Here is a 27,501-nt window from a genome sequence, read left to right on the forward strand (position 1 = left end):
ATAACTCCACATGAAACAACAACAACAACAACATAAGCAAAAGAAATATAGAGCAACCAATTAATTCGGATCTCTATCGAGATGACTGAGACTCCTGAAGCTCTTCTACTTAGCTTGCTAGCTCACAGTGCTCTTACTGGGACTGCTCTCCCCATCCTTGTGCCCCTCCACCACTGTCCTGGTCGATGAATGAGCTAACGGCTGCTGCTACTGCGACGGTCATGAGCTTGGAGCGTGCAGCAATCTCATCACTAGCATTTTCTGCTATGGATCGTTCATCCTTACTCGACAACCAAGGATCTCCACCACCAAAACGAGGGATATAATTGTTTGAGAGGGAGGGCATGGCCCATGGGGACCTAATACTGGAAGGAACTCGAAGTTGGGATGATGCTAGCTGACTAAGTTGCCTCTCATGGACTCCCGTCGCACCGGCTAAGATACCGGAATAGCTGCTTGGGTTGACAAAGCTGCTGATGGTGGAGGAACAATCTGGGCGTTCCGAGTAATAAGGGCTCAAGCAGGAGGGTGGTAGAGTAGTCTTGTCGTTTGCTAACATGAAGCGAGCAGCCGAGGGGGCCAAGGTGAAAGCCAGGGCAGCGGCGCCGACGGGGACGGCGTGGTTGTGTGTTCCATCGTAGGTCGCCACCAGTATCGACATGTCCTCCATGCACCTCTGTACCTGTGCTTTCAAAAACATACAGAACCAAGTTGCGCGCCATCCTTTTTTAGTTAAAATCTAAAGCTATATATACATCCCCTTCCTCAACTACCTGCTTCCTAACTGGGCATCCCGGCGCGACGGTGCATCGGTAGTAAGCCCTAGGGCACGGATTCCCTTTCGCCGTCTTCTGCCCGTATTTCCTCCATTGGCAGCCGTCGTTTATCTACAAGTACTCTACTGATTAAATAAGTAACCATTCGATATAAAAATCTATAATTTTTTTTGTGTATGCTAAGGAGCTTAATCACTTACGGTAGGGCCTTGGCATCTAGCTCTGATGGAAACCCTAGCTTTCCTAGTGGGAGGGTTGATGCTTTGGTGTGTGACTTGGGACAACTCCTTGCCCTTCTTCTGACCTTCTGTCTCTATTTCTCTCAATTCACTGACATCGTTGTTGTTGTTATCGTTCGTCGTGGTTCGCGTAGGTTTGCAAGCTCAAAGATAAACGCAATTCCTTGTCATCGCCGAAGTGTTTGATTTCTTTGCTCTCGCCCGATGACTTCTTCTGTTCCCGGAAGCTGTTCTCCACTCCAAGAGAAAGAGAAACTTGGTGCTCCTAAATTTAGTGATTGCCAATATCAAACTTCAAAATCTAAGCTCAGCTGCCAATTATATATATATGAAGCCCTTTATATAGAAAATTTTAATGCCTCTTGATGATTTTGTTGCTGAATTCCTGCCAGCTTCGTCCGCAACGCTTGGAAATCGTTGAAGGTCCGCTGGATCACCTCTCGCAGAAGCTTGTTCTCCGCCTTCATCCTCTCCTTTTTCTCTCGCAAAATCCCCAACTGCAAGATCATAAAAAGCTTTCATGAGAAACAGGTTTGGAGAGATGCAAAAAGTTTATTAAACTCTCACCTCGTCATCGATAGCATGGTCGTCGTCGTCTATTCCTGAGCCCAACTGCTGCTTCTTTTCATCAAAACTTTCATACCTTTTCGCCTTTTGTTGCGCTGCTTGGTGTCTACGACGACTACAATCATCCTCTTCTTCTTTTTGTCGATCGCGGAGGCACGACGACTCATCTGCTATGTCCAAGGAGATATCTTTATGCATTATCCTCTTGCCTGATCTCTTCTTCTTCAAGGTTGGCGTGATCTTGTAGTTGATAGACGCCTAATTTTCAGTACTTCTTAAAGAGTATAGTAAGAAGAAGGAAGGAAATCTCACACGCTGCCTTAATTTTTTTAAATCATAAATAATTGTACGGAACCACCATCCGTTGATAAATTTCTAGTTTGAGGGCTAACGTCGCTATCTTCACCAAAACCAAACAAAATCCAAAAGGCTTACCAGGATGCCCTATGCCCTGTACCTTGATGATGATATTTCTTGCTTTAAAACTATTATTGTTGTACTTGTTTACAAGAGTTAAGCGGCGATTTGGCTAGCTACTTCTTTGGCCGTGGGTTTGCATTTATTAATTGGGATATAATCATTGGTGTGGGTAGCCACTAAATCTAAAAAGTCTAACCTTGGATTGAGGTTTTGGTATTAGTCAATGCATTCTCTAGTCCTTGTAGGATTTTATTTTTAAGATTTAAAAGTTGAATTATAATATTAAATAAAAAAATTTAATTGTTCATTGAATATGTAGGATATAAAGAGTGTGGGATAATAACTACATACCTTATGAGTATCTAAATTTTTTCATTTTAAAAATTCTTTTGTGCTTAATATTATAACTCTATAACCTTGAATTCTAAAGAAAAAAAATCTCAAATAACTTAGTCGTAAGTAAAAATAATAATAAAATGTTTCTATTTCGGATATCCAAAACTGATTTGATGCTTGGATGCTTTTATGATGCGTGCACACACTAGCGCACAGGATATTCAATAATTTACTCAATAAAGTTTATTTTGCCCAATAAATAATTATAATTATCAATTAAAACTTAGTTAACTAGTATTTTTAGTATTTAATTAGTAAATTATTAAATAAAATTTATTTTGGTAAAAGAAATTCAAGGGTAATTATTTTTTTCTCTATTAGTGCTATCAATAATTAAGATTGTAAAAGACGTTTATGTTAATAAAATCTATATTAAATATACAAAGATAAAAAACTGATATACATTAATTTCACTCACAAGTACTCTTTGTTCTACCTTGAATTGGAAATATTGTCTATGACATCTTTGATACTCATACCCTAAATCTCTATGACAAATTAAAGTTAGTTTAAAGTCCTTAGAAGTTTTAGTTTTCATTCGTGTCCCGATGTGAAAAGGGTAGCCGAGAAGATTTACCATCAAACTAGTCATGTGGAACCAACTACCAAGTGCTGCATGGTAATTAAGCCAAGTGCCCTACCATGAAATTCAGGAAAAATGATCGAGTTTCATATAAAATTAAAAACAAATACACTACTTCAATTTCTAAGTAGAAATTATGGAGTCTCATATAAAATTAATGTTTTTTTACAATTTTTTTAGGATTTAGTGTTTTAAGGTGTAGGATTTTAGAATTTAAAGATAATATTATCCAAATCTGATTTTCAATTCTCATGTAAAAGAAATGAGAATTAAAAAATATATATAACAATAAGTGTCTATGGATCACCCATAGATGAATGAGTAGAGTAATAATTTTCTGTCTATATATATATAGCGAAATATTATTCTACACATCCATCCGTAAGTATCCAGTAGCATCTAATATTAATTTTTTAAAGGTTTAAATTTTAAAGGAAATGAAATTAACATTAAGTACTCGCACATAATTATGCAGGCAAGAAAACTATATATATATATATAACATTTAAACTAAGTAGAGTGGTTACTTGAAGCCATTTCATATTATTTGTGAGTGGCAAATTGTATATGAATTTGCACGTGTTAATATATATAATTAATATAGTTGGTGTTGATGAGGTTGCAAGTTCACAACTTCACATAGATAAATAAACCTACCTACTCAATAACCTTTATCCTTAAAAGAAACTCCACCTGTTTCAGTTAGCTGTGTGATGCAATTCAATTAGCATAACAAGCCACAATGTTTCTTTTCTTTTCGTTTTTTTTTTTGAGAAAAATTGTATGCTCAAGATCCCTCTTGGCCCAATATCTGCATTGGGCCTCTCTATATAAGCCTCTTTTTGTTTGATGTTTAGACTTGGATTGTAATAACAAATAGTCCTCCAATAATTAATGTTTTAGATGTTGTATATTTATTTAATATAAGTAATACAATCTTCTTTTACTACCAATTACCAAATAAATCAAATTAAAAAACTTTTAGTTAAAAGTTAAGCTACGAGTTGAAATTAAATTTATATAATAATAATAATAATTAACTATTTAAAATTTTTTTATCACTTTTGTTTTAAGATAAGAAAATAATTTCATATAATAATATTAGTTAAATTTTATTACTCCCGTCGTAAATAAAACATAAGAGATATATTTTAAAAATTATTTTATATTTAATATAAATCTTTATGACCATAGGGAAGGAAAAAAAATCTAAAACCTTTGCTTTAGTTGCCAAGTAGAGCCCACATTCCATGCTGTCTCATACTTTCTCTCCTTTTAAAGAATTTTAAAAATAAATAAAATCACAAGAACAGAATCTCCTACACCTCTTTGCTGACCGTTACTCTACGACCTTTTCCTTTCTTCTCTCTTTTCCTTTCCCCTCCATTCCCTTCCCTCCCTCCAGTTGCTCCATCCACCAAGCAAAGCATCTCCAAATTCCCACCAATCCATGGAGAAGGAGAATTCCGCTTGCTATCACCACTTCCAGCTGCTCATCTGTCTCCTCTCCATCACCGCCGCTGTCTCCAAGTCAACCATCGAGCCCTGCTCCGGCTCCGACTCCTGCCACGCCCTCCTCGGCTACACCCTCTACGCCGACCTCAAGCTCTCCGAGGTGGCCGCCCTCTTCCACGTCGACCCCCTCGCAGTGCTCGCCTCCAATGCCTTCGACCCCTCCGTCCCCGACGTAGCCGACCGCATCCTGCCGGCCGGCCTCCTCCTCCGCGTCCCCACCCGCTGCTCCTGCGCCGAAGGCATCCGCCGCTCCCTCGCCGCGCGCTACCGCACTCGCCCAGGAGACACCCTCGCCTCCATCGCAGGCTCCGTCTTCGGTGGCCTCGCGACGCCGGACCAGATCAGGGAGGCCAACGGCATCCCAGACCCGGAGGCGCTCGAAGTGGGACGGACGCTCGTCGTGCCGCTGCCATGCGCCTGCTTCAACTTGTCCGACAACTTTCTCCCGGCGGTTTACCTCTCGTACGCCGTCAGAGCAGGGGACAGCGTCCCCAGCATCGCCGCCATGTACTCCACCACCGTCACCGATATCATGAATGTTAACGCGTTAGGAAGCATGACCGCGATCAATCCCGGCGATGTGCTGGTCATCCCCTTGCCAGGTATATAAACACATACACATATAGCTCTGCACTCCACTACTTCGAAGCATGACTGCGTCCATCAAAGCTCTGTCTTCTATAATTTCACGAAGATTAATACTTCATTAATCTTTGTCATTGTAGCTTGCCCATCGAGATTCCCGAACTACGCCTCAGATTTTGGTATGATTGTGGCAAATGGCACTTACGCCATAACTGCTGATAATTGTGTGCAATGCAGCTGCGGACCAGGAAACCTCAAGTAAACATTTCAAATCTGTGCCTCTTTTGCAACTGTTGTGCCCACATTTCATCGATCAAAGTAACTTCCCCTGTCCTTGCAGTTTGTACTGCACACCAGCTTCTCTGTCAGTGTCGTGTTCAAGCATGCAATGCAGAAGCAGCAACCTTATAGCGGGAAACATCACCACCAAATCTACAGGAGCTGGCTGCAATGTCACATCCTGTAACTATAGTGGTTTTGTAAACGGATCGATAGTCACTAAGTAAGCATCAGTCAATTAAGGACTGTTTCAATGCTGTAACAAATTAAATTGAAGTGCTAATTTAGTTCATCTTGCAGATTGACTAAGTCGCTTCAACCTCGTTGCCCTGGTAATTTTTTAAGCTGCGCTGCTTCGTTTCTGGCACAGTAGATCTGCTAGTTTGTATAACTGGGTGGTTTCCACATATGCTGCAGTGCAACCTCAGCTGCCCTCATTGACACCGCCGCCAACGACACTGATGCGCGATCTGTTTCTTGCTCCAACGCCACTGCCACTGCCACCGGAGGCAGGTGGCGCTTTGCCTACGCCGAAGCCGTCGCCGAAGTCTCCGGTGTCGGGGGAATTCGCTCTTCCTGGCGTTTCTCCGGCAACTGGTCCTGATGCAACCGCTGTGGTGGGTGGTTCTGTGAGTTCCATGAATCGCAAGGAAGCAATTCTCATATTTTGCTCGGCTCTCAGCTTAGCTTTTGCCCTTCCATTCACTGACACGCCGATTTTGTTGTATTAGTAGATTTTACAATCATTTTTCGATATTTTTGCCTTGTCGCTTGTGAAGTTTGTGGTTTGGTAGATCGAGGCAATGCTAAAATTATTAGTTTGGAAGCATATTTCTCTTTAATTGCTGATCGATCAATAATTTTTTTATAGTCTGTCGCTTCCAAAGCTTATGCTCTACTCGCTTTAAATATTCCATCGATCTCATCTAAACGAAGCTTATTCTTTACTACGGAAATTAAACGCATCTGCCAGCAAAAAGTGAGATGCTGAAGGAAAAAAATATAGAGCAGCGTTAATTCATCATTGCTTAATGCTTATGTGTGTGAGCATAGTATAGTACTGGTCTATGAGACAAAGTTGAGTTGATTATGATGTACAAAAGTCGAATCTTGATGAAATTGAAATAATGTCCTTTTTCGTCATGGTCAATTGTAACTTTTCAATTTACCTTCTCATAGATAATCGCGAGGTGATCACGTGAGACCGTTGAGATGATGTATTCTACCTTTTACTGAAGTGAGCATAATATAATGTTAAAGGGTCTGCACTTAATATAATTTTGTTTTAAATTTTATAAAAATTTCTTACGAGTATATCTTAAGTTGAGAAATATAGCTGCGGCAACATAAATTTCACAATGTTCATATATTGTCCAACACACATAATTCAAGTTTAAAAATTAACTATTATAATAAATCCTGTTTAAGTGTCTTGTTTATATATTTGAACTCATGCTAAAGCTATAAATGACCTGTTTAATTTTAAGTTATTATTATTATTTATCTTATCAAGCTTATTTAGTCTTATTTTTTAAACACTTGAGTCATGACGAACTCAAGCGGTTATGTTACTGAATTCAAATAGCAAAATAATTGATCATATAATTAATTCTATTAAACCATTATATTAAAATTTTAAGATATTAAAACAATAATAGATATAAATAGTATTCACACACGCAAACATATTATATTCTAATTGAATACTAGTTTATAATAAGTAAAAATAGTTTATGAATTATTTAGAAGCTTTCTTTATAAAAATTAACAAGTCTAGCTTTATTTATTTTATATATACTTTTTATATTGAATGAAATTCAATGAGCTTATCGAATTGAGTATCAATTTTGTTCATAAATATTTTGCTCATTTATAATCCTAATTATATATAGTATGGATTAATTGGAGAATAATATTATGTTAAGATTGATCTTCAAATAAGTACAACATTTATATTAGAGATATTTGGACTAATTCTATAATATATGTATAGATGTAGTGTGACTTTGCTCCTATGATGCATATCACCTTAAACTCAAGCAGTGAAGCATATGATCGTGTGTTGTCGAGCAGCTCACTAAAGGTGTATTCGTCGTCATTTATGTGATCCATAAGTGGTGACACTATAGTTGAATTAATTACGATGAAATAAAATTATTAAAATAGATGAGTGCAGTTTCTCGATTTACCTCCTCACAAATGGTCATGGGGTTGAAGAAGGATCAGAAGAGTTGAAGAAGGATCAAGAAGGCAAGGTTTGTCAAGCTACCATATTCTTCCCCATGGATTGCTACACTTGACACAATGGCTATATATCGAGATTTTGCATAGTTTTGGTGAAATCCTGGACCACTATGATCAATAAGGCTATGGAAGATTGTTTTGCCTAGTCAATGGCACTTGTGCTGGTGCCCATCATGGACTTTGTCGCTTGGCCATTCATGCACGCCTGGCCCGCCATAAACTTTGTTTACTTGGTGACCATGGGGCTAAGTTGATTATTATACATCCACTTGAGATAGGCCATCAAATGTTCATGATTGATGTGGTGGGACCTACGGATGCCACATGTCCCGTGTGATCAATAATCGTACTAAATTGTCAATCAAAAGAGAGATCAAATGTGATCGAAGGGAATCTGACTTGATCTAGAAGGGACTCGAGTTTAGTTAAATATGCTTGATACACTCATTCTAAGACATCTGTCAGGACATTCCAATCTCGATAACTCGGCTAAGACATCTCGGCCTCGGTAATTCGACTAAGACATCCTACCTCAACAACAACTCGATAAAAACATCTTGGTAACTCGGCTCAAATATCCCAATTCCCAACCTCGATAACTCAATTATGATATCCCAGCCTCAACAACTTGGCCAATATATCATAGCCTCAACAACTCGACCAAGACATTTCAGTCTCAGTAATTTAGCCAAAATATCTCGGTCTGCATCTGTAAGATATGAGGTATTTTAGCAAACCCTAGATGGGAGGGGAGGATTCTGGGTCTTCTTCCTCTTCTCCCTGACGGCGGTGATCAATGCAGAAGAGGAGCGTGATTGCAAGGGGTTTATCGGACCTTGACGATTGATCCTGTTACACAGGAGGAGTTCTTGATCGACGTTCATCACATCAAGTGGGTACTCCTGTGCTTGGTCAACACATGACTGTTTGTAAGTAAATAATTATTTTTGCTGTTAATTCTCTGTTGATAATCTTGCTATTTTAGTTATTGATCTTGATATGATACATTGTTATAGATTCTTGCTGTTGACCTGTGTTGATGTTGTATTATTGTGATTAGCATAGTACTTGTTGTTCAATACCATTGTACGATTTGTTGATACCTCACATGATTAACTGTCTATTATGCATGAGTAGTGGTAGTTGCCCTACTGGGGTTGAGCATCATGTCACATACATGATAGGAGTAGATGTGTTGATCATTATTGTTGTTGTTGGTCTCACTTGTCACTGTATGATAGTGACACAAGAGTGAGAGCAATTATTGTGCTAAGTTGGGTGCAACCAAGACTGGTTATATAGCCCTCCTGATCTCGCCCGCTCCCCACTTATTTAATAGTGGTTTGTTATTGGAGCGAGTGTGGTTTTCCTATCGTGCGTCTCAGTTTACTGCACTGGGTGAGTGTCTGGGGGTGGCGAGTGCAGACAGTGACCATGCATTACATATGTGCATACATTGTTGGTAGTTGTCTTCTACATTTATGATCATTGGACTAGTTGTTACATGTCAGTGGCTATCTCGCTTGTTATTATATGGTTGTATAATATCTGTTATTGTATGTAGTTATTGATCTCGTATGATATCTTGTTATTTGCTTAGATATTTTTATGTTGTGCACTTTTCTTGTTTATACTACTGAGTATTGTATACTCACTACCCAGACCCTGGGGTTCTCCTTGTTTTCTCCCCAGGTAATTGGTAAGGATGTCATTTGAAGCTTGGAGATCTGCCAGACTGCCCTATGTCACAGCAGGAGGAGTCGCGTTGTCTTATTCTTTTTGGGTTTTTATTCATACTTATATGTTGGTACTACTTGTCATTTTATTTCGTAGTACTGTGGATCATGTTTGGACGCTAGTTTTGAACTTATGTTTAACTTCGTACGAACTTGATAGTTTTCCATTGCGGTATTTCTGTTATTATAGATTATGGAGTTTTATCGTAGCTTTTTGCGAGTACTATCGTAGTGTTTTGCGATTTGCGTAGTTATGTAGTATTGTGTGCATATGGTGGATATGTGTTTGTGGCCGTGTTGACCTTCAATGTTGTAGTTAGTAGTTTATTCATGTGTGCTGTATTAGTATTGGTTGTGTGGGCCTTTTATACCACCATGTATTCAGGAAAGTTGAATTGTTACAGGGGAGATGCTGCCAAAATTTTTTCGGACGACCGTTTCCCTGGACGTAATAGAGTCTCAGATCTTGATATCACCTCTGCCTCGGCTTTAGTCACTGACATCCTCTCTTGTCTCAATCTTAATCGTCGACTTTGTTTATCTTCAAGGCCACTCCACATCGATTTCAATTCTCACCCATAGATTAGGCCTACATTTTACATTGGCCTACTAACAACAACTGCGGATGTTTCAGAACATGTGACATCGGATGAATGGAGAAACAGTTTTGTGGTTGTCAGATCTGGTCTCCTAGATGTCTTCCTTTAAACATTTGGAGCTTAGCGAATGGAGAGCCAGCTAACGGCTGTCGGATCTGGTCCCTTCATTGACTCTAACATAGAGATGCTCTTTGACAGTTATATAAATCTTAGAGAAGGTACGTGCAAAATGTTTGAATTTTAAGCACGCACACACTCTCTTTTTTGGCTTCATCAAGCTCTCACTTGCTTTTTTTTCCTGCTCTATTTTTTCATATCTCAAGCAATGTATCAGAATGACTTGTCAAAATTTTTTGGCATCAATTTAACCCTCTATTGAAATACGTTGTAGGCTCTTCTCATCCTCTTCATTGACGATCTCCTAAGAATGTGTATATTAAATCATTCATTGATTGATGATTTCATCATCTACGATATTTAGTCAGAACAATGATGCAGTAGGGTTTAGGGTTTAGGATCCGATATATGTATTCCATGACTATTAGTTGGATGAAATTTCTCCTTCAAAAAGGATATGTTATTTTATTGGAAAACTGCATAAACTTGAAAGCTTTCACTGTGCATAATTAGATCTTAGATGCAATAGAAGCATGTAGGGCTTGATGAAAATAAACATGGAAATCTCCCATCAGATATCGATTAGTCATCCCATCTTTAATTAGTCATCCCACTAAAAATATCTTATGCGCATTGTTAGTGATGTAGGAGGATTAAAAAATTTTTTAATTATTTTTTACAGCTGGTAGGATAATCGATATCCGTTCGACGTTAACGAGATAGTTGAAAAACGTTTAAATGAGTCCCACAACAACCCATGACAAGCTCAAACCCATGACCACAAGCAACCATTGCCATTCCGTCCAAGAAATTCAACAAGTTGTTATTAACAACCCAGACAAGCTTTCAGTTACGCGTGCCGTTCAAGACTGCGCCTGCCTGTGCCTGTGCCTGTGCCTGTGCCTGTGCCTGTGCCTGCGCCTGAGCGAGCCTGAACTTGAGCACGCCCATCTTCCTCCCAATATTAATCACTCCGTCAATTGCATCATCACATACTGTACCCACAAGCCTCGGCCGTCGTTGCTCAATTCTTCCCCCATCTCGAAACAAAACAGGGCCAATCGCCTTGATCTCCATGGCCTCCGAGGTGGATGGCTTCACCGACTACCTGGTGCTGAGGCCCGACAAGGCTGGAGTTTCTGATCTCCTCCGGCTCCTGCTCTCGGCCAGAGTCTCCGACAACCAGTCGGTCGACTGCCCCATTGACACCGAGATCGGCGAGGCAAAGCGCAGGTGGGCCGTCTTCGTCTCTCTTCTCTTGCAGAAGATCCTCCTCTTCTCCAGGAGGCCAATGGCGCGGCTGGGACTGGCGATTGAGTTCTGGCTAAACCTTCTCATGGTCAACGATGGCTTCCTCTCCCTCTTGTGGAATCTCTTCACAGGTCAGTATACTAATTAAACGAATGAAAATTAAATGACATTTCTTCAGTATATATTTCGAAAATTTTCTTGGATTTTACAACTCGTTTCTGATCAAAATTATGCCATATTGAAGATCTGGTTGGATGGAATACTATTCTACTTAGATCGATTCCTAATTGTTAAGATGAATATTTTTCTATCAGTTAATGGCATTATTATTATTGTTATTGTCATATGACAGTTCATTTTCTATTTTTTTATAAGCCTCGTGTTGTCAGACGACTTAATTACATGAGTCAGCTGCTAGGTCGATTGTTCTTATCAAGTTTGCTTAGCAATAGCAATTATATAATAAAACTGGTATATTTATTATATATTTATTATATCTCCTTTGCCTTAATTCTTTTAGCTTATTTGTTTTTATTTCAGACTTTAAGAAAAAAATAGTCAAATTAAACGTAAATAGCTAGATAAAATTATTTCTTCCAAAAAAAATGAAAATAAATCCTGAAACAGACACAAACTACAGTCGATTAACGTTGTCAAGTGCACACTTTGCAACATATGGAACAGATAAAAATATTGGTTAAAATAAATAGCGATTAGTGAGCCAATTAAACAGATAAATAAAGTAACATTAAGAAGCCAAAGTAGCCAATTATTCTAAGCTAGATAGAGGAATCAGCCCTAACATGTAACATTATTAAATTTTACATTTCTATGTATGCATATATTAGCTGACCTTAATGTAAATAAATGAATTGGTACGACGAGAGACTAGATCTTATTTAGTGGATCATGACAGTAAGGTTACTCTATAAATTATCTACGTACGATGCCTTATCATTTTATAAGTCATTTGTAAATTATATTGATGTGAAGTTGTGATACTAAGCTATTACTCTCGCAATGTATCAATGTAGTTGGTTGTGTTACAACACAAGGTTGTGGTGTGAATTTCTTTCTATTATTGGCTCACTTGTGGCCAAAACTTGAAACTAATTAATGATATATGTTCAACTTTTTGGATTCAGTTTCCACATATAGCTTCTAAATAGCATTATTAATATTGTCTTTTTCCTAGGGAAAATGGTTTTTCCGGAAAAGAAGTCATCCACTTATAGATCATGTATTGGACTTATTGACACCAGAATTGAATTGGACAAGAGCATCGCACCAAGTGATGACAAGTATTTGGCAGCACTATCCATAATGGCCGCAAAATTAGCTTATGAAAATGAACTCTCCATAAGAAGCATAGTCCTAAATAAGTGGGAAGTAAGTCCTACGTGAAATTGATTATCTCATCGATCACAGTTAGTGCTTAGCCAATGTTGAACTCACATCTTTGAATGATTCAATAATGCAGAAGGAATTTTTGGGATTCTACAACTTTTGGAACGGTAATTAAGACTGAAATTTCCTTACATAACATTCTAAACAATAAGTTTTTGTATTAGAACTTACTGAATGTGATGGCAGACTTTGAAAAACAGTATAGCACACAAGCATACATGTTCAGCGACAAAACAGCCAATGGCGCTGAGCTTATTGTGATTTCCTTTCGAGGAACTGAGCCATTCGACGCCGCTCAATGGTCCACCGACGTTGATTTCTCATGGTATGAGATTCCAAACGTCGGCAAGGTCCATCGTGGCTTCATGAAGGCGTTGGGCCTGCAATCGCAGCTCGGGTGGCCTGTGGACCTGAACCAGAGCGACGAAACACAGCCCTACGCATACTACGCCTTGAGGGAGAAGCTTAAGCAGGTGTTACGCAGCAGGGCCGAGGCAAAGTTCTTGGTCACCGGGCACAGCCTTGGCGGAGCACTGGCGATACTGTTTCCGGCCATCTTGGCGCTGCACGAGGAGGAGTGGCTACTGGACAGGCTACAGGGAGTGTACACGTTTGGGCAGCCGCGGGTGGGAGATGAGAAGTTTGGGGAGTTCATGGTGCAACGCTTGAATGAGCCCAAGAACAGGTACTTCAGGTATGTTTACTGCAACGACATTGTGCCAAGAGTGCCCTACGACGACTCTGCTCTCTTGTTCAAGCACTTCGGGACGTGCATCTACTTCAACAGTCTCTACAGAGGAAAGGTAATATAATTCGCAGAGTTTACCTAAAAGTCACGAACAATTCATCATTTGTGGGTGTATGCGTGCTTGGCGTACGCATGCAGGAGATGAAGGAGGAACCAAACAAGAACTATTTCTCTGTGTTGGAGGTGATTCCCAAGTACCTGAATACGTTGTGGGAGCTTCTACGAAGCTTCCTGATTGGGTACGTTGAAGGGCCAGAATTCGAGGAAGGGTGGTTCTTGAGGTTTATTAGGTTGTTTGCGCTGGTGTTTCCTGGCTTGCCGCCGCACTCCCCTCAAGACTACGACAACTGCACGAGATTGGGAACTATAGCAGTTGCTGTTAATGCGACTTCAGAGTAATGAACTTCTAGATCTTCTTGTGTGGAGATTCTACGAGTTAAAGGATTCCTTTTCAAATGAATCGTATGGGCTTCACGTATGGACTAGTAATAATGAGTCTATTGATTTGGTAACTGGATTAGTTACGAGAAACTTGAGACGCAATTTTTTTTTTTAAAACCCACATTGATTGCAGAATGAGAAAAACAATTAAAGAGATGGTCGTCGATTTAGTAATTATGATCGTCGGCGAAAGATTGATTGTTTTTCTTTATACTTTTTTAGATTTTTGTTAGTTTATTTATAGAATACTGCATGATGTCATATTGCTACTTCTGGTAATTGAAGAAGACAGAAGCAATTGCATTGCGAGAAAAATCATGCCATGACCAGGTCCAGGCTCCCTTCTCATGGATGAGGTGGGTCCCGTAGTTTGTTTCTTATGGAGAAAAATAAATTTTGATAGTTAATATTATTTCGGTGATTAATTAATAATAAAATTAAGTTTCGTCATTAATCAAAATTTTCTTGTAAAGGTAAGATGGTATATAATAAATCTTTCTCCGAAATTTTGTAAGCTTTGTACAAAACTGTATTTTTTTTTTTAAAAAAAAATCTTTTTGTTTTGTATTCTGAAAAAATTTCAACATCTAGAAATACCCATTATTATATAGTTAGCCGGGCATAAACGGTTAGAAATGAATTTATGAATGCTTGATGAACAAACGTTAAATTTGAGTTCCATGTCTGATAATTTTGAAAGTAATTGATACGACCTCAAAAGTGATTGATCAAGTTCCACGAAAATTTTTCATGTATCATTTAAATAAATTGAAAAGCACGAACAACACATTACTTTGTGGTCAACATTTAGGATTGTCTTTCCATTCAAGAAAAATTCTTGCAAGTAGAAATAGGTGTAGCATATGTAGCAATTTTAGACTGGGTAACAAAGTTAATATATCTTCACTCACCAAAAAGAGAATAATACTACAAGTGCCTATCTATACAGAAACCGTGTTAATGGAAAAGAGATGCATAGAAGGATGACATATAAAGGGAACAGAATCTGCGTTCCCTTCTGAATTAATTTCTCTCTCATTTGAACTTGAATGATAGAAGTTGCTAAGTGCAACAAAACCATGTAATGTATATCTTTGAGACTTCAAATAAAAAAACTGTAATACATCGCACCATTTGCTATGGCTGCTGTGCATGAACTATGGACAGGGAGCATAACCGGAGATCATCATGCAGCTTGCAGGATTGGCTGTTCTCCGTTGGTATGTGTTTTTGGAAGCCTCTTCATTACCTTCACCCTAAGAGTAACCTGATGAAACATATAAAAAAAGTATATATTTTTATGCTGCAATAAAATGGATATGTGACCACCGTTACAAGAACAGAAATCAAAATTTTCTTGATATTTGTTGACTACTATTTTGATATATGTCTATAATAAGAATTAAACAAATGTTTTCTTATATGGTTGAAATACTGCTCTACTTTAATAGGCAAACGATATAGTAGAATATGAATTTGACTAGTAGCTTTTGTAAATACTAATTAATGTCGATTCTAATGAACATGGACATACAGAGCTGTGAATCTAAAATATGCGAAGAAAGATCAACCACCTTTTTATCATTGCCGAGCTCAATGACATCATATGGGTGTATACGTACAGGAAAATTTGGAGGCACACGATACCGTTTCCATTCTTTACTGCATTTGACAGAGAAAATAATTAATTCTTCTTTCTAACAAAAGTAAAAAAAAAATGAGTCTTTTTTTTTTTTCACTTACTCAGTAATCCAGGTGCCATATTGGCTCTGCAAATCAGTCAAAAAGAAGACATTGTCTTTGCAAGTTATAAGTACATGTTCCTCAGCTACCTGCAAGAAGTTAATAACTCATGAAACCAAACCACTAGGCAAGAATTAGTTCTCTAACCTATACTACTTCACTCCCTTCATTAGTCCACAATTCACTGTGTAGGTGTCACAGATTTATCTAGATAGATGTTGCAAGAGTTGAATTGTTCAATAATACAGTTATTAGAAATCCTAAACAGCACACAATCATTTTTCATGGTCTCAATTACAAGAAGGATAGCATCCAGTTCTTGTTCAGCAAGCAAGAATGATGAACCCTTATCTCAGGAATTTCTGGTAGACACCTGATATCGCAAAGCTTTCTCAACGCCTCTGGATATGTTTGCATTAACATTCCAATCATAAAAGAAGAGTGTAAATGGCAACAAATGTAGATTGGAGCCTTTCTTCATAGGTTAAGATTCTGGGACAAATGATCTACGAATCAAATCTAATGATTAAGTTGGTAAAGTCTTTATATTTTCAAGGTTCTGGGTTTAAATCCCACATTTGTTGAAATGGAGTTTGCTTCCAGATACATTATTAAAAAAATAGTGAGAAGAAAACCATAAAAATATATGACACCATCCATGAACTTTTGCAATTGATTGACCTAAATTAATAAAATATTTTTTCCAGATGATATTATGACTACGTTCCTAAGCTAGCCCAGTCACTAAACAACACTTTGTGGAGGATCAGAGTAATTGTTCTATAATTAAAAAGATTTTAAAAATCACTGTGAACTAATCAATTTGAGAACAAAATTATTCCTGTAAAATGTTTTTAACCTTGTGTTCAATCAAAAGCCAGTATGTAAAACTTTCTAAGTTGTTGAACATGCATTATTACATTTTAAACTGTAATATTTTAGCATATGATGAAAAAATTCCATCAGACAAATTAAAAAGAAAACAATAATTTGTTAATCAAGTGAAAGAATTTATTTCATTATTATCGAAAGGAGCTAATTAATTTGCATATCAATGATACCCACAACCATGAGAACTATTTGCAGTCAGATTATGAACTAAGCAATCACACAATTATTTAAAGATCCAGCGAATTTTGATAAGAATTCACTGGCCAACCTGTGGTGAATTAATCACAATTGATCCCCTTTGTTTATCAGCAGGCACCTGACTTCTGCCAATTCATATAATATTGTTATGATAACTTGGACACAAGAATCAAGATTAATGAAAATTTGTAACAGAAATAATGAGTGGAAATTACCCAATTACTAATTGTCTATGCACGCCTTTGACCAAATGGATAGGTTTTAATGGGTCACCGTCTCCAATTGATGTAGGGAAAAGATACCACCTAAATATTACAACACATAAGCCGAGTATGTTGGAAACAATTATAAATTTCAGTGACAACACAAGAATACATACTCTCCACCCATAGCTCTTTCCATTTCATCATCATCTTCAAACCATCTTTTTAACTGATCACTTGCCTGCAAAAGTGATCATGTAATATATTGGGGTAGCACTTTCATGCTCAAGCTGAACCTCACAATTCAGAGATTTGCTCCATATCTCAATTTCTTCTACCTACCTTGTCTGACAAACGGCAGCTTAATGGTCTTCCTGCAAGTTTTGAGCTGCAAAAGCAACATAAACAGATAAACTTGAGAAAATTTCTAATCTTCACTATCGTTTTGCATTAGCTTTGAGTCACTCAAGGTAAAATGTTTACTAATATGGCTACCTAAAGTGTTTTAATCATTTCAACACTTTGAACCCATTGTGGATACTAAAGAATTAGAAGGGAGATCTTCTTTTGAGATTTGAGAAAAAGGGTTGTAGGAGATCTACTGTCAAGATTTGAGAAGCAAGGTTATGGATGATTTGTGTGCCTCTTTCTTTAGGCACGGGGATAGTGTGCATCCTAACACCATAAGTTAGGGCTTATTTTTAGTTTGACATGAAGAGAATGATGTGTTTGGTTACATACTTACATTGTTAATTTGACATCGTGCCATGATGATTCTTCAGTGAGAGCCTTTGCTCCGAAATGAGGCTTGTGTAAAATGTGTAAGGAAGTGAGATAGTGTTTGCCTAACAACTTCAAGACCATGAGTGGGACTTGTTTTTAGTAATGTGATGTAGGTGAGGTACCATTCTATCGTTATAGCGTATATGTTGTCATTGAGTTGCTTGTGTGCTCCTAAGGCTTTGCATATGTAGATGAGTGTTAATCATACTTGAATACTCACAGTGCATGGGGCATACACTGCAAAGCTAGGTAATTGTAGAGGATGAGATTTGTGCTAAACTCTGAGGTTAGTCATTTCGAGCAACTGTGACATGATTAAGCATCAAGCCAGAGCAATTCATTATGCACCATGACATCAGGGTGGAACTTAGTGTAGCAATAAGACCTTTACTTATCAAAGTGCTGCAAAGGCAAAGCATGAATGATTGATACCATCATGGTGTGCTTATGGTATGGAGAGGAATTGGAACTGTGAATACATGTCGTTGGGAGATAGATATCGATATTGAAAGTGGATGATGTAATATCAAAAGTCATTAAATTTTGTGTTGGAGTTATTACATGATCAACAATGATCAAATTGGGGATATTTTAGAGCACGTGTTCCTTATGCCTATGCCTAATTATGGATCACAACTTTCATGAGCAGCAGGGAATGTGGAGATTATGATATTTGCTAATACTCAACTTGTGACCACATGACCTTAGAGATTCTGGTGGACTATGATACTTGGATGCTAGCTAGTCAGGGATCACATGGTTGGAGATACTACAGGTCTGCGATTGTTAAGCTATTGACTTTGATGAGAGACCAAAATTCCATCTTTACATTGAAGCAGGCTTCGGGGCTATTTAGGTGATCAGTCCAACTTTTTTATTGAACATGTGCCCATATATATAGGTGTATATAGAGATTCATGATAGAGTTTCATACTTGTATATGAATAAACTTGGGAGATGGTGCACTACATTCCCTTTGCTCATTTATTATTTTTGTCCTTATTCTTGGAGACTCTTATACCAATAACAGTATTATTGAAAATCTTTAGTTAGTTCTCATCTATTGATTAGCCAAAGACCTAGCATTAAGCTAGCTAGTGTCATTGTTTTGAGACATCACTACAATTAGGATTGGAGTTTTGCAAGACGCTTTCAGTTTTCTGTTGGTTTAATTCACACTTTGTACTTCGTATGTAAGGGAGAAGTTTTGTTATAGACTTACTATAGTTTTACTAATTTACAGATTTTGTTACTATCATTATTGTGTTTGATGACATTGTGTGAGGACGTATTGCAGTTGTTCTCTAGCATATTCACAGCATAGTTCATTAGCTGGGAACAAGGCCATGCCGATTTTAATTGTGTGCCTACCAAGAAGAACTCACTCGACGCATGACAAATTTGTATCTGACTATAGATCTGGCATATGCCCTATTGCTATTCTGAATTTTTCGTTAAGCCAATTATATGTAGTGGTATATTGCATAGAATAGAATACCCATTGAATTGATGTTTGTGGATGTATAGTCTAGAGAAATGGTCATAATTTTTGTTTTATGATTTTGTATTTTAACAAAAAGTTAGATATATAATAAAATTTCATTCTAAGTTCCAGGATATTGTTCTCCATAGGTGTGGGGAGGCTTATAGGTGTAAAAGTCATTTTACTATGTAACTTGAAGATACAAGTGATCGTCCAAAAAAAAAGAGATTCAAAATGGTGCATTTGAATAATAACAGACAAAAGTGGGATATCACAAATTGTACCTATTTCCTCCAAGAACCCAATTAAGCATTAGCGGCATTGCAAGTTTTATGAAAAAACTCCCACCAACTCTTCCAGGATGAGGAATCCGAAACTTGGCCAAAAACTACAAAACCATTTTTATTAATAAAAAAATACTTTGGAGAAAAAAAAGACAATAAGGGGAAATTGTTGTGGAATTCAAGGTCGAGTTTTCAGAATTAAGATAAATCAAGAGGCTACAAGTATGGTGTCCGTACCGATAAGGGTCCTAGTCCTACGCCCAGGTAGGGCCTGTAAGTGCAGGCCATGTTTGCTGCCATTCGTGCCATTCCATATATGACAGCAACTCGGAGTCTTCTTTCTTCCTCATAACTTAGAGCAACAACCAAACGAGTTAACTCATGCAAAGTAAAGTAACAAGTTTATCAGTATGTCAACAAGCACTGGTATTTTAATGTGACACTACACAAACTAGGGAACTGTGAACAGATATATACCCAGGCTAAGAAAGAGAGAGTACCTAGCATATGCATCAATGAGAAGTAACTTTCCAGTAATCAAATGCAACAGAATAAGTAAAGCATTTAAAACATGTTGCAACATTAAGTTAATCCAATTAATCGATATAATGTGCAATAAAATGTATAAGTGCCTTTCCAACTTACCGCTTTAGAGGAGATATGATATCCATTGGCTGCCCAGTTTTAACACTATGGTTCCAGGATTTTTCAAGTTCTAGAGCAAGTTCATAACTATCCTACAAAATGATAGATTTAAGTCATTAAATTTAAGATCCATAAGAAAGACGTGACATGAACTTTCTATCTACACACAACAGATTATGAAAATTCTTGGACATTTTCATGTTCACATGCTAAAACTAGTACCCACGGCGAAGTATCTTATCATCTTAGGAAAGGACAAGACGGGTTACTGCATGATTAAAGTAACAGAATGAAAAAGCACCTCAATGGCCATGCAACCACCTTGACCCATATTTGGTTGCATTGCATGGACTGAATCACCAAGCAATGTCACACGACCTTTTCCCCAATTCATAATTGGTGTTCGATCATATATGTCACGACGAAGAATTGCTTCCTCATCGGTTGCTTCTAGTAAATCCATAACATTGTCACACCAGCCATCAAATATTTTAAGAAGTCTTTTCCTTTTACCTGCAAAAGAAGATACGCAAGATGCTAAAAATAGAAAGTAAAGAAATTTCCTAATTTTCCTATTTATTCATTGACCACTCAAAATTCCATGCTAAACACTATAGAATCCACATCCACGCTTATGTGATTCACATTTCACTTTTGCATTTGTCAATTTCATCTCAATTGATAATATGTATTGTTAAGTCACCTGCATTTCCATTTGAAAAAGGAAAATGCGACATCAACTTCAGAATATCTACCATTTGGAACATCAGTTCCACCAGGAGGCTCATTGTGAAATGCATACCATTGCATCTTCCCAGCACCCACATCAGAAGAAACAAAATATTGTCTGTGCCCTAGAAATACCCGGTACCTTCATAAACAAAGATTAAACAAAGGCAGGCAACTAAAATTAGAAATTAGTGTTAATCTTGAGGAATCATAAAATCGTTGAAGAAATAAGAAATATACCCAACAATTTCAATATCTGGAGGAATAAAGTCTGCAATACCAGTGTAGCAGGTATAGCCTGAATAAGATGCTTCTGTGAATCCAAATAGAACTTTACGTACCTGAAAAATATTTATCCAACCATGCTTATATCTATCATCTTATCAACCATTAGATGAAATAAACTCAATAAGCAACTAACGTTTGACCATATTCCGTCAGCTCCAACCAAAAGATCACCTTCATACTGCTGCCCATTCTCAAGTACTACAGTCACCTGGAGACAAATAGCATTCCTCTATATTATATCATTTATTATAAGTAGTTTCTCAAAAATGATAATAACCATTTTTTTTATAGAAAAGATAGCTATGACTATGAGAACCCTCAAGCATTCATGAAGGTGGGTTTTGAACTCAAAACCTTGTGAACAAATTTGACATGCCTTAGCAACTTGTGATAGTTGGCACCCTCAGGTAGTAACCATATTGAACAATCAGAATGGCAAACATGAAACAAAGTATAACCATTAATTGGAATGGCAATCTACCTTGTCCCCGTTATCTACGAAGTCTACCACATTACTGTCATTTAGAATAAAGTCATCACCAAGAGCGCGGGCTAATATTTGTTGCAAAGTCATTCGGCTGATGACTCTGGTAACTGGAAGCCCTCGTTCGGCTGCAGGGGTAAACGTATCGAACTTGACGTACCTGAATTTTAGCATATTGGACCAACACAACAAAAATAAGCCAAGAAAGTTGGGGCTTGTATTATGTTATAACAACTTGGTAGTTTGTGAAGTTGGCACAGATCAAAGAAGGAATCAAGAAAGGAAAGAAGAGGAAGCACCAGCTCCCGGAGATTCCGTCCACCAACCCATTGATGCGATCCCCAGTGATGCAGCCAGCTTTCATGACCTCCTCTGCGACGTCCATGTCGATGGCCTCCAGCGCCGCCAGAGCATTGCTCTGTATCTGGATCGGTCCCCTGTACTGCCCCTCCCCTCGTATCGCGCTCACGTCCTTCTCGAACACCAACACCTCGAACCCTTTCCTCTTCGCCGCCAGCGCAAACACCAGCCCCCCGATCCCGCCGCCGGCTATCAGAATCCTCAGCTTCCGCGGCGCAACCGACGGCTCCGATGCGGAAACGGCAACAGGAGCGCCACTTGCGGACGCCACCGCACTGGAGCACCGCCTCCTGGACTTGCAACAGCAGCCGCTGCTAGCCGAACCTGAAGAGGCGTCGGAGAAGAAGCTGTGGGAGGAGTTCGAGTGGTGGATCTTTGGAAAGGGAAGCGGAGGAGAATGGAGACGAGCACCGCACAGGAGTGCCATTGGCAACTGCGCTAAGGTTGCTCAGGTGGTGGGGATTGATTTTATTGTGAAGATGTGGTGGCGGAACCGCGGAAATTCATTTCGGGTGGTGGTGGATCGGCGAGTGAGTGGGGTGCCCTGATTGGGCAACGTGGCAGATGGCTGCCGTGTGGCCGACTGAGAGAAGTAACATTCTGCTGCCACATGATTAGTTGTGGTCCATTTCGTTTCTTCGCACTGCTCGAGTGCATGAATAGTTGTGGGAGTCAAATAGGTCTAACATAGGTCAAGCATGTCTCTTACCTAAGTTGATCGACCTTGCTAGCTCACTTTATTCATTCACTCTAGTTTGTCCGTCTCCTAATCAATCAATACATGCAAACAAATAGATTTGCTAACTTATAAATAAGTTGAGAAAAATGAGAACCCATCTTTTTCCAAAGGAAATATTTTCACTAAAGAAAAACTTTCCATTTTTTATTAGTAAAAAAATCTATTGACCAACTTTTGCTTATTACATTAACTATTAAAATATTTTATAAACGCACCAAGAATATCTTTGTTTTTTCCCTTATCCAAAATGCCACAAACCTAAACCTTTGATACTTACAGACTTAACATTTCACCAGGTCATTCCAAGTTCAATGTGTTGCCGTGTTGATTGATCCTCCACAAGGCATCATCAAATAAATCAGCGAAACTTCCATTGATACATCATTGAATAAATCAGCGCAACTTACATTGATACATCATTTACTCTCTCAGATAACTAAAAACAAGGAATGCTGCACTTATTTAAGTTATAACATCTTCAAATACATCAAATAAACCTAGGATTCAACACAATCAAGCCGGCCAACTATATGTTCATTTCGTCAATCGTATCTGCGCCTTCGGAAATGCCGAAGAATGAAAGAATCTGCGTACAGAGGGTAATTCTTCCTAATGAAACCTTTTATGCACTTCCAATATGAGAAATCTTCTAAATCCCCATTCGTCCGTGCAATGAACAAACAGCGGGAGTTTTCAAATTGTGGATGATACCCTATCTGTAAAAGAGAAAAGAGCAGAATCATGAAAAAAATGACGCTATAGCAAAGGTTTATGTTGATAAATGTAAGATTGATAATCCATTTAAGAACAATGTGATAAATATTCATGACCTGCAAACACTGAAATTAATTCATTTTAATGTCAACATAAAACATCTTTTAATTGATGGTTATTGAAAGTAATTTAGATGATACAACTATCATGGAACTCGCAGACCTTCCGATCCCTGGCTGTCAATTCACTTGGATTAATAGATGATCTCAGGTGGCTCTGGCACATCTCAATAGGATACTTATCAAAAAATAAAATCTGGAATGCTGCACTTATTTAAGTTATAACTTCTTCAAATACATCAAATAAACCTAGCATTCAACACAATCAAGCCGGCCAAATATATGTTCATTTTGTCAATCGTATCTGCGCCTTCGGAAATGCCGAAGAATGAAAGAATCTGCGTACAGAGGGTAATTCTTCCTAATGAAACCTTTTATGCACTTCCAATATGAGAAATCTTCTAAATCCCCATTCGTCCGTGCAATGAACAAACAGCGGGAGTTTTCAAATTGTGGATGATACCCTATCTGTAAAAGAGAAAAGAGCAGAATCATGAAAAAAATGACATGATAGCAAAGGTTTATGTTGATAAATGTAAGATTGATAATCCATTTAAGAACAATATGATAAATATTCATGACCTGCAAACACTGAAATTAATTCATTTTAATGTCAACATAAAACATCTTTTAATTGATGGTTATTGAAAATAATTTAGATGATACAACTATCATGGAACTCGCAGACCTTCCAATCCCTGGCTGTCAATTCACTTGGATTAATAGATGACCTCAGGTGGTTCTGGCACATCTCTACTTATCAAAAAATAGAATCTACCATCTCGCTTTTGTTAACAACCTTGATGCTTCCCTCTCTCACCACTCTGCTTTGCTGCTCATGGCAGATGTAAGCCAAAGGTAACCTGCCAACCTTCCATTTCAAAAATTTCTATCATGAAACTGCAGCTACTTTCTATACTATACTGGCCATTTCAATTAACTGTACAAGGGGAAGTCAACCTCAGTTCACTTAACCACTCCATCACCCATATCTATAAGAAGGAAGAAGCTAGTAGAGTGTGCAAATTTCTGATCTATATCGTTGCTTCATTGCATCTCTAAATTGATTGATAAAGTAGTCTCCAACAAGCTAAAGAATAAATGAACTCTACAACGATCTAAATAACTCAAATCAACTGAGGGTGAAGGTTGACTGGGAGTAACGACTGTCAACTGCCAAAGTGATAAGACTGCTAACCAAGTCAAGAGGCTGATATAGATGGCTCCAAAAAATTGCCTCCCAACTAAGCATTTCATTGAGGATATCAGTATCATGATTGGACCATATACAACCATGTGGAAGGCACACATGATCATCATACCTTCCACTTATGGTTGGAGGATCATACCTTCCACTTCCTCAGTGGCACTTGCTGTGCATACAATCCTTCCACAAAAATACCCAACCCACTAAAGCAAATAACGTTAGCACATTAGTGAGTATTTAATTGAGTTCTGCACCATTCAGACTAAAGACAATGATATAACCTTGGAAAATTTCCTAATGGACATACGTCAAGTTGGGAATTTCCCAATGGGCTAACAAGGTTCCTAATAACCATTAGTAATCTTAATGGTTCCTTGTGGACCAATCACTAGAAGGAAGAGCAAGATGTCGGTAGGAGATTAGAGAGTCACAATTGGGGTGCAAGTTAATATGTCATAACAGAAATGGTAGGAGACCAACAAGTAGCTCAAGTGGTGATTGAATACCTAGATTCAAGTGATCAAGTCTTGGGCATTGTTGGTGATGAGGATTGTTGGAGGAAATGGATATTATTCTGTATTTTACAATTTGATTTGTCTGGTTTTGCTTTTCAATGATATCTTCTAATTCCCAACAGCATGCTCATTTACGCTCCAGTCTACCTAACAACATCTATATTCCTTCAATCAATTATAAGGCACGAACACTATGCCAAGCAAATCATTGAATTTAGACTATGTAAAATATCCAATATCGACATAGAATAGAATGATCCTCATCAATATAATATCAGAAGAGGGAGACATTATAACATACACCTTTACTTAATATGAACACATTAACCCATAAACCAGGAAATAAATTACTTGAGTAAGGCTTAAAAATGTGGGAATTATGAAGACATACTGTGATATAATCAATTCCACAACCTATCTTCTTCTGAGACTCTGGATGATATGGAAGCAATCTTTCTAATATTGTCTTTTCATGCTCAGGACTCAGTCTGTCTCCACTTCTATACCTGCAAAGTGATTGTGACATCCAATGACATATTATCCGCTTTTCATAAGCGTGCTATTGGAAAAGCAAGCAAAGCATAGAACCAGATCCAAACTACTAAGTGTTCTAATAACATTAACATTCGGATAGAAGCAGAAAATAGTAAAGGGAATCTAAATGATGTGTGTTTCTAGTTTCATGCTAGCAGGATAGAACTTTGCAGTGGACATGACAGTAATGTACAAAGTTTCATGCTAGCAATCTAAACCAACTTTTCATCTATTCTTATCAAACTTGGGAATCATAGCAAGGGAGTCGACTACTTAAAGATATTCACCAGGATAGATCTAAACCGGAAGAATGCATATCAATATAGTTATATAGGTGGCCCCAATATATGGCTTCTGAAAAAAACATTTTCAAGTTTTTTTTATCATACAATCTAAAATTTTTATGGCCCTCCATATGGTAGTTATTTGTAAATCACCTTGTTCTGTGTTTACACTATCATTCTTAAAGGCAACCCAATCAGCACAAACTTTAGTTAAACATGGGTTCTCTCCTTACTGCATTCAAGTCCACACCAAAGAACATACTTGCATTTTCATAAAAGGTAATAAGTAAAGTTGTTTCAAGTATTGCCAAGTCATATTTCTTTCAACTAGATTTTCAGTAATCATCTAATAATAATAATTTTCAGATGTTAGAACTAATACACTTCTCTTCCAAATGTTCAGTCCTCATTTTTAGTCTGTAGTTTTTAGGTGCCAGCAAATCATTACATGCCTCTCTAATTTTAGTGTCTACCTTGCAAAACAGATTACCACCAAAGTTATGGTATAATAAAATTATACACTTTAAGTATCCAGGCTCACCCAAAACCATTCGTTTCTCTTAACCTAGGCAATTCATCGAATAAGAAATGGCCTCCAATTACACGCTGTTCTCATCGCAAATGGCATTAGCAGTTGTAATAAAAAAATAAACTGCAATCAAGCTAAGAAATATGTTTCAATGAGATTAAAACACAGACTGGCATTTAACTAATAAAACATATTCAGACTCGAACAAGCGAGAAGATTTGTTTCAAATAAGAAGCTTCACCTACTTTCCAGAGTGCAGGATCATCCTAACGAAGCTAACAAGGGGGACGGTGTCCTCCAAAATCACGTCCTCCCAGTCCAACCAGTCCTCGTCCTTCCGCCGCCGGCTTCTTCCCGGTGGCCTCCGATCTGCAGAGGAAAAAGACTCGTCCGTTTGATCTTCCTGCGAAGGGGAAAAGTCGAGGGGCCTCCTTAGCAGAGCAGGATCGTCAGCGGCACCGTGGCTCTTGATCCTGACGCTATCTGCAGTGGACCGGAGGGTCAGGCATGCGGGGCCAAGCGGGGCAGGGAGCAAAGGGGAGGGGAGAAGCAGAGAGGAGAGACGAGAATGGGATGGGTTGCAGCGGCCATGAACGAGAGGGCGAAGCAGGGAGTAAGCGGAGAGGGAGGCCATGGGAGCGATCTGACTCCTCCGTTCTGCTAATTTACGCCATAGTTCGATGGCGGAGACATCTGGGTGAGCAGTGAACCAACTGCGCTGCTCTAGTTCTACCGATGGATGGATGATGGATAAAAAGGATTTTAATTTGGTGAGAAAAAAAAAAAAGAAAAAAACTCTGCGATAGTATGACGTGGCGGCTCCGGATCCAAGTCTACGAATCATAAATCCCCACGTGGATTGACTT

The 27,501-nt window shown here is 38.2% G+C and overlaps 4 protein-coding genes and 1 pseudogene across 4 annotated transcripts; 2 read left to right on the top strand and 3 right to left on the bottom strand.

The window, feature by feature from the left end:
- Window positions 1–1,780, bottom strand: LOC141842161 (putative WRKY transcription factor 9; annotated as a pseudogene).
- A 2,651-nt stretch (window positions 1,781–4,431) lies between these two features.
- Window positions 4,432–6,091, top strand: LOC141841208 (lysM domain-containing GPI-anchored protein LYP6-like). The gene is made up of 5 exons (XM_074729344.1): window positions 4,432–5,098; window positions 5,222–5,339; window positions 5,422–5,583; window positions 5,661–5,692; window positions 5,778–6,091. Exons 1-5 carry the CDS (start codon window positions 4,432–4,434, stop codon window positions 6,089–6,091), a joined length of 1,293 nt encoding a protein of 430 aa, XP_074585445.1.
- Window positions 6,092–10,939: 4,848 nt separating this feature from the next.
- On the top strand, window positions 10,940–14,055 carry LOC141840882 (triacylglycerol lipase OBL1-like). The gene is made up of 5 exons (XM_074728970.1): window positions 10,940–11,438; window positions 12,503–12,696; window positions 12,788–12,821; window positions 12,901–13,517; window positions 13,601–14,055. Exons 1-5 carry the CDS (start codon window positions 11,132–11,134, stop codon window positions 13,859–13,861), a joined length of 1,413 nt encoding a protein of 470 aa, XP_074585071.1. The 5' UTR covers window positions 10,940–11,131; the 3' UTR covers window positions 13,862–14,055.
- Window positions 14,056–14,966: 911 nt separating this feature from the next.
- LOC141838496 (zeaxanthin epoxidase, chloroplastic) lies at window positions 14,967–22,421 on the bottom strand. The gene is made up of 16 exons (XM_074725999.1): window positions 21,934–22,421; window positions 21,632–21,794; window positions 21,284–21,358; window positions 21,103–21,203; window positions 20,889–21,004; window positions 20,435–20,646; window positions 20,134–20,225; window positions 19,726–19,840; window positions 19,489–19,592; window positions 17,281–17,326; window positions 17,115–17,179; window positions 16,951–17,040; window positions 16,806–16,860; window positions 15,647–15,735; window positions 15,478–15,565; window positions 14,967–15,170 (listed from the first exon to the last, which is right to left on the bottom strand). Exons 1-16 carry the CDS (start codon window positions 22,419–22,421, stop codon window positions 15,090–15,092), a joined length of 1,980 nt encoding a protein of 659 aa, XP_074582100.1. The 3' UTR covers window positions 14,967–15,089.
- A 1,358-nt stretch (window positions 22,422–23,779) lies between these two features.
- LOC141841198 (protein DCL, chloroplastic-like) lies at window positions 23,780–27,330 on the bottom strand. Its single transcript, XM_074729330.1, has 3 exons — window positions 26,881–27,330; window positions 25,680–25,794; window positions 23,780–24,034 (listed from the first exon to the last, which is right to left on the bottom strand). The coding sequence occupies exons 1-3, from the start codon at window positions 27,267–27,269 to the stop codon at window positions 23,861–23,863; spliced, it is 678 nt and encodes a 225-aa protein (XP_074585431.1). The 5' UTR covers window positions 27,270–27,330; the 3' UTR covers window positions 23,780–23,860.
- Between the last annotated feature and the right edge of the window lie 171 nt (window positions 27,331–27,501).

This window comes from Curcuma longa, chromosome 11 (assembly GCF_044706935.1).
Source record: "Curcuma longa cultivar G26 ecotype Majalengka, Jawa Barat chromosome 11, ITB_CL_G26_1.1, whole genome shotgun sequence".
Lineage (NCBI taxonomy): Eukaryota > Viridiplantae > Streptophyta > Magnoliopsida > Zingiberales > Zingiberaceae > Curcuma > Curcuma longa.